The 7,686-nt window shown below is 41.9% G+C and overlaps 1 protein-coding gene across 1 annotated transcript; it reads left to right on the forward strand.

Moving 5' to 3' along the window:
• Positions 1 to 3,738: 3,738 nt before the first annotated feature.
• Positions 3,739 to 6,036, forward strand: pou4f3 (POU class 4 homeobox 3). Its single transcript, XM_017492051.3, has 2 exons — positions 3,739 to 4,176; positions 4,494 to 6,036. Exons 1-2 carry the CDS (start codon positions 4,063 to 4,065, stop codon positions 5,373 to 5,375), a joined length of 996 nt encoding a protein of 331 aa, XP_017347540.1. The 5' UTR covers positions 3,739 to 4,062; the 3' UTR covers positions 5,376 to 6,036.
• The last annotated feature ends 1,650 nt before the right edge of the window (positions 6,037 to 7,686 follow it).

Genomic DNA, 7,686 nt, shown 5'->3' on the forward strand with positions numbered 1-7,686 from the left:
AATTTACACTGTTACACAAGCTGTACACTCACTACTTTACACTGTAGCAAAGTGTCATTTCTTCAGTGTTGTCACATAACGTAGATGATAACGTAGATGATAACGATGGAGTTCCATATCTAAGTGAGTTGAATCTTTTCATGTAGTAAGTGTGACGTTTAGGAAAATGTGTAATGTATTAAACCTAAAATATTAAATAACAGCATTGCTTATATGGCTGTAATTCATCAGTCATCTGTGTTTTATTAATTGAATAAGTTAATGATTATTTTCATGTTTCAATTTGGTGTTAACCAATTTAGTTATTAATAAATAATTACTTGGTAATTTACAAATCTGACACGTTACATTTCTGCCCCATTGATTTTTTCACTCCTTCGGGCAGAATGTTTGAAGCTCTTTTATATTCTGAGGTTTGAGCATGAGTTTTTTTTTTGTTTTGTTTTTTTGCTGCTGCTACTGTGACACCCTAATTTCTCCATCTGGGGATTAATAAAGTATTATCTTATCTTATTTTATGAGGACTTCTGTTTCCATTCCGACTGCAGGTTCTCAGGATGGAGACTGAGATGGTTATTTTGCAAATAAAAAATTTTGTGGTTTTATTCTGCATTGATTTGGAAGTACATCTTGCTCATAGTCTAGTCAAAAGTGCTGTCTATGTTCAAGCTGAACCTCCTGGCAGAGGCAACCAGGTTTTGGGCAGTGGGGGTGAATTCATGATGCCATGAAAGAATTCATCAGCCACAAAGCAGCCCTAAGCCCATTGTACATGCGTGATATCATTTCCTTTAGTGTGTTGCATCCTCCTCAAGTGTATGCAAATTTTAAGTAACTGATACTCTAACGATTTTTCATAATTAATTTTTATTGATTATTATTGAAGCCCATCATTTATTCCACTTTATACATCAAAATTCTATTCAGCATAATAACAGCAGCTCTCATTTAAAATAAACCATGCTACGAACATTTGCATTTTCAACATGTTACATCTAAAGGACCATTTTTTTGTTGTTGTTGAAACAATAAATGACCCGTGTGGTTGTTCTGTAAACTCATCAGTGTTTCAGTTGAAATGTTTGACCTGCATAAGGTGTATATAATTTGGAAGGATGAGTCAGAAACGAGTCCTGTGTAAACCATGTCGCTGTAAATCAAGATGAAAGGCTGAGCTATGAATGAGCCATTTTAGGTTCTCCTTTTGAAATATTCATGTGCTGAAATGTTATCTAGAGAAGAAAGCGGGCACGGCGTCACCATAAAAACTGTATCATAAAGTGTGTGGTGTATATCATGGCATAGTTGGATTGTTGCAGATAACTTCATTGTTGCAGAGGAAGCCCGTGTCAATCTCCATAATGAATAAGAAAATGCCAATGAGGTAATGGATGCCTGCCACAGAGATCGTGAATAATTGAGTGTGTTAGGACAGAAGAGGTGGACAGGATCAGGTGGAGCAGCCATGTCACTGCAGAGCTCCACTTTCTACACATCGAGCTGTTATACAGAGAACAAGTGCACACTGAAAATGATAAAAGAACGAGTTTCATGCTCAGAGCTTCCGTGTATTAGCATCGTCACTCCGTGTGTCTGTGTGTCTTCATTTCCGGTTGGCAGAAATATCATCTTCCATCACTTGCATGTCAATTCAGCTCCAAAAAAATACAATCGACTTTGTTAACTGACTTTTCCTGATCTTAGGAGCACTGATTATAAACATGATTTGACATTTTAGAGGTCTGCTAATGAACTGGATCTGTTTGGAGAGATTAAATGCATGGATTTATTTTACTGTCGTTAATATCTTGTATTCTCTCACTGTGTTCAAATTAACCTAAAATATAAACTGTGCTAATGTCCCATATAACATCACATCCTGAATACATTAAAAAAAATACACACACACACACACACACACACACACACACACACACACACACACACACACACAGATCAGCCATAACATTAAAACCACCTGCCCAATATTGTGTAGGTCCCTCTCTCCTTGTGCCTCCAGAACCGCTCGGACCCGTCGAGGCACGGACTCCACAAGACCTCTGAAGCTGTGCTGAGGTTTCCGGCACCGAGACGTCAGCAGCAGATCCTTTAGGTCCTGTAAGCTGCGAGGTGGGGCCTCCATGGATCGATTGTTCGACACATCCTACAGGCGCTCGTTCTGAAGAATTTGTAGGCCGAGTCAACACCTTGAACTCTTTGTCATCATGATAATGAGTCTTTATTAATCACATATACATTACAGCACAGTGAAACTCTTTTCTTTGCATACCCCAGCATGTCAGGAATATGGGGTCAGAGCGCAGGGTCAGCCATGATACAACGCCCCTGGAGCAGATAGGGTTAAGGGCCTTGCTCAAGGGCCCAACAGTGGCAGCTTGGCAGTACTGGGGCTTGAACTCCTGACCTTCCGATCAGTAACCCAGAGCCTTAACCACCAAACCACCACTGCACTGTCATGTTCCTCAGACCGTTCCTGAACAATGTTGGCAGTGCGTCAGGGAGTGTTATCCTGCTGAAGGAGGACACTGATATTAGGGAAAATCGTTACCATGAAGGGGTGAACGCGGTCTGGATCAGTGTTTAGGTAGGTGGTATGTGTCAAAGTAACATCCACATGAATACCAGGACCCAAGGTTTCCCAGCAGAACATTGCCCAGAGCATCACACTTCCTCCACCAGCTCGCCTTCTTCCCATAGTGCATCCTGGTGCCATCTCTTCCCCAGGTAAGCGATACACACACACCCGGCCTCCACATGATGTAAAAGAAATCATCATCAGACCAGGCCACCTTCTGTCATTGCTCCATGGTCCAGGTCTGATGCTCATGGTCCCATCGTAGGAGATTTCGGTGGTGCACAGGGGGTCAGCATGAGCACTCTGACCGCTCTGCAGCTACGCAGCTCCATCGCAGCAAGCTGTGCTCTGTGTGTTCTGACTCCTTTCCATCAGATCCAGCATGAACTTTTTCAGCAGTCTGTGCTGCAGTAGATCTTCTGTGGGATCTTCTGTGTATATCCCACCCCTCGACAGGTGCCACTGTATACACCATCAGCAATCGTATATAAAGGTCAGATAAGGTCAAAAAGCATAACACAGGTTTGCAGGTTGATAAAGACTCTGAGAAATGTGTGAATATAAACACAACATTCACTTATCAAATATACAGTTGCAATCTAAATTATACAACCTCCATTACAAATTAGGTTTATTGTCAAAATTTATAGACTTTCAGCTGTTTGCAATGAACAAATCAAATCACTGAAATAGTTCAACACAATGAATGCTTCAAGTGTTTTCCTCAAATTCAACTGAAAATGCAACTTATGATTTCTCCATTGTTAGGGACTTTCGCTGGTCATTTATACACACATTGACCAAAATATTCAACATACACACGCGATTTACAATCAATAAATTAACATTAAAACCCTTGCTATTCATTAACATTTAATTCATTACATTTGTAAGGAGGAAGTGATTAATTTTACGATACTGCTTTAGATCTCTAGTTAAAACAAATTATTAATGCTGAATGTTCTTTAAAAATTACATTTAAAATCAGACTGTAATCAGCTTACTGCAGCATTATTTCACTTACAGACGCTTTAAAGCGCAAGTCTGTCTGTCTTTCCGTCTCACTGTCGTGTCCTCAGCTGTAATTTGAACTTCATTCTTTAGTTTATTTCAGTTTATTTGTTTTATTTTAATTAGCTGAAGTGATCAAGCAGCAGGAGGGAAGATGAGAGTAAATGACACCAACAAACCGCTTGCTTCTAAACTGCAGCTAAAATCAGTATTATATTAAAAAATAAACATTAATACTGAATTTTCTGCAGAAATTGAAATATTTGAGCACGGACAGTTTCAGTGCGCATTTAGAGCGCGTGCTGTTTGCTCTCTGATTCTCAGGCCTGAAGTGTGTAAGGTGAGACGATGAGCAGGTGTGTGTTGGGGACAGGTGACCGGAAAGAGGTGGCGATGGAGAGAGCTGTACAGTGGGAGAACTCAGAGCCAGCGCGCGAGGAGAGAACCTGACAGCCATGAACGGCAAGCAGCAGTACTTCTCCGTGCACGCGCCGGTGCACGAGCCCAAGTACTCCAGCGTGCACACGAGCTCGGAGGCCATGCGGCGGGTGTGTCTGCCTGCACCGCAGGTACGTGTAACTGAAAACTTCATTATTCTTTACAATACAATATCAATTAAACACGCGTGTCGCTTCCCGTTTGAAGTTTTTCCCAGCTCGCTTATTCTCTTTTTTGCTTGTGCCCGACTTACTTCTCTCTCTCTCTCTCTCTCTCTCTCTCTCTCTCTCTCTCTCTCATGCGCGCTGTCATGGCTAACCCACTGCTCTCATATTAATTTTTATGACTTACCGCCTGCCACCCCCCCCGTAAATCCCGCGTGCACCCCCCCCTTTCCCGAAGCCCCCCCTCTGTTCAATCTTTCCGTTTCTCCTGTTTGTTTTCTCAGTTGCAGGCCAACATATTCGGCGCATTTGATGAGAGCCTGTTGGCGCGCGCAGAAGCTCTGGCGGCCGCCGATCTCGCCAAGCCTCACGCGACACCATACCACGCCATGAACGGCGGCGTGTGCGCCACATCCGCTTCCTCCTCATCTATCTCTTCCTCTTCCTCCCATCATCATCACCACCACCATCATCATCAGTTGAGCCAGACGCTGGAGGGCGAGCTGCTCGAGCACTTGTCGTCCGCACTGGCCGTTGGCGGCTTGGCACCGAATCCGTCGGCTTTGGCGCACCAACATCACCTTCCGGCCGTCGCGTGCCACCTGCACCAGGCCACAGGCCACGCGGGTCTCCCGCACGCGCACTCTCACCCTCACCTTCCCCTGCTTCCCGGCGGTGATGGAGACTCGGACCCACGCGAGCTCGAAGCGTTCGCAGAGCGCTTCAAACAGCGGCGTATCAAACTCGGCGTGACGCAGGCAGACGTGGGCTCGGCGCTAGCCAACCTCAAAATCCCGGGAGTGGGCTCTCTCAGCCAGAGTACGATCTGCCGGTTCGAGTCTCTCACACTCTCACACAACAACATGATTGCGCTACGGCCGGTGTTACAGGCGTGGCTGGACGAGGCCGAGGCGGCGCACCGAGACACGAGCGCGCGCACAGACCTGATGCTGAACGGTAACGGAGAGCGCAAACGAAAGCGCACATCCATCGCAGCGCCGGAGAAGCGCTCACTCGAGGCCTATTTCGCCATTCAGCCCCGGCCTTCTTCAGAAAAAATCGCTGCCATCGCTGAGAAGCTGGAGCTGAAGAAGAACGTGGTGAGAGTTTGGTTCTGTAACCAGAGACAGAAACAGAAGAGGATGAAATATTCCGCTGCGCACTGACTGATCAACACTTATTTACAAGGAACTATTAAACACTTAAACACACGTGACAGGGATCTACAAGTTCTGATCAGGAACCAGGGCACTGAAAGAGTCCTTTTTATTTTCTTGCTCTAAATGTATTTTGCACAGTAATGTCACAGGACAGCTGCAGCTCTGCATTTCACTTCTGTGGGTCTTAAAACCAGAAGATGCCAGTTTTATTGCGCTTTTCATTTTAGAGAAGCCTCAAAGGCGAAAGTAGCTTTAACACTATTTCAGTATTATCGCACAGTATGTCTAGAAGTGTGTGTAAATATTTACTATTAATGCACCTGTACATGAGCCGATGGTAAAGCGCCAGAAACATTCTTGAAATTATAATGAAATGTTGGTCAGAACTTCGCAGTTATCTGATGGACGTAACTTCCTTCCACACTGAACGGATTCTGAAATAAAATCTGCAGATCTGCTCGACAGAACGACAGAAATAAAGCTGCTATTGAATCGTAGCCACCTTCACTGACTCGGAGAAATGTCCTGAGATTTCACTTGAAATGTGTGACTGAATATTTAATAAACCATTTTTTCTAAGCTCTCGTGTCCACACATATCTGTATAAAAAAATTACATCCACTAAAGACTGAAATACCGGTTTAGTGACAACCTTCTGTCTCCTGCACACGGAATTATACTAATATTTAATTACAGCCTAATGATTATACTTTCTTACACTCAGTACAGAAAATGTGAGTTTTTTTTATTAAGAGAGCTATAACATCAGAGTTACTACTAATAATAATCTGCAGCACACTGAACATTTCTGTGTGGTTTATTAATAAAGAAAAATCACAAATGCTGAACATGTAACTGTTTACATGATGAAGAGACGCAGATACGATATATAAAGAATTATTTTTTATCTCTTGTTCAAAATCACTGCGTTGCTATTAATTTATTTTCTTCACGGCTTTGTGCTGACGGGCTTCAAATTATTAAATCATGGCGATGCAATATTAATAGTAGTTTGGTATAAAAGCAGACAGAGAGCGGTTATACACTTACACACTGCTGGGACAGAAATGGAGACACACACAGGTAAGACGGAAAAGAACGAGCTTCTGATTTTAATCTGTTTTGAGCAGCGGTTCACATTATAGCATTTCAATTGTTTTATATGATTATTATGATAATTACAATAATAATTATTCTTATTTAAACATGGCTCCGAGGCAAAAACAAATAAAAATGTGATAAACGGACTATAAATGATGTGTATTTTACTTTAAAATATACACACTTTAAAAAAAAACAAACTTATGAACTACAAATGATCCATTACTCATCGTTTATTGAAAACGGTTCTTAACGCAAAAATATTCGATTAATTTCACATTAAGAATGTTCTTAAATTAACAAGTGTTTCCCTAAACACAACTTAACTTAAATAGTCCGAAAACTCGTCCGTGAATTAAAGAGAAACACATTATTCACTTCTATCTTATTTATCTGAATTTCGCTTTCAGCTTAAAAAACACAAACAGATAATATGCAAAACCTCACCCACCCATTTGCCGAAAATTAGGCTATTATTATTATTATTATTATTATTATCATCATCTTCTTGTACTACGATTGCAGTTTGTTCTTTGTTATGCTTTTAAGTCAAAGCAGTGGACACTGTGTGGTCCATCAGCCGGAGTTGGTAACACTGTAACTTTGCGCATGTGGTGAAAAGACTTTAACTTCAACTTCCTCTACAAATGATTCTTTACGTCTCTGTGTGTTGTACAGGAGTTAAAGATCTCTCAGAGAGCGGTTTATGCCTGTTTGAACTCAGTGTTGAGGAGCAGTTGGGGTGGCAGGGGTTACTTCATGGGTATCTGTCACCCCTAGTCACCTGTGTGGCCACGCCCTTGATGACAGACAGACAGACAGACAATGCAGGGCTGAAATAATGTAGGACTTGCAGGACAGACTGTAATTCCGTTCATTCAGCAGTGCGGTTTAAACACAAGGTAAGTTTGGTCCGTAATAATTTAACATGAACTGAACTGCATATTATAACAGATAGAACTATATAACAATTTCTAGGAAAAAAAGTAAGTTGATCTGGAGGTTTGTCAGTAGACAGGTGGCGAGTGAGTGCTGCTGAATTATTCATGTTGGACTGAAGAATTAAGTTTACAGCCTGGATTAGATTTCCTTCAGTGTTCCCACCGATTACAGAACTCTCTTATGTAAGACTTCCACTGCAAAAATTGACTGAAATGCAATTTATAATAATTTATTAGTTAATAGTTTGTGCACATGATGTTGTGCTGGATGAGAG

Source organism: Ictalurus punctatus, chromosome 18 (assembly GCF_001660625.3).
Source record: "Ictalurus punctatus breed USDA103 chromosome 18, Coco_2.0, whole genome shotgun sequence".
NCBI lineage: Eukaryota > Metazoa > Chordata > Actinopteri > Siluriformes > Ictaluridae > Ictalurus > Ictalurus punctatus.

Bases quoted from the DNA above. Each gene is read 5' to 3' on its own strand.
- pou4f3 (XM_017492051.3), top strand. From the start codon at position 4,063: ATGAACGGCAAGCAGCAGTACTTCTCCGTGCACGCGCCGGTGCACGAG. The intron at 4,177-4,493 runs GTACGTGTAACT...TTGTTTTCTCAG, and splicing joins TGTGTCTGCCTGCACCGCAG to TTGCAGGCCAACATATTCGG.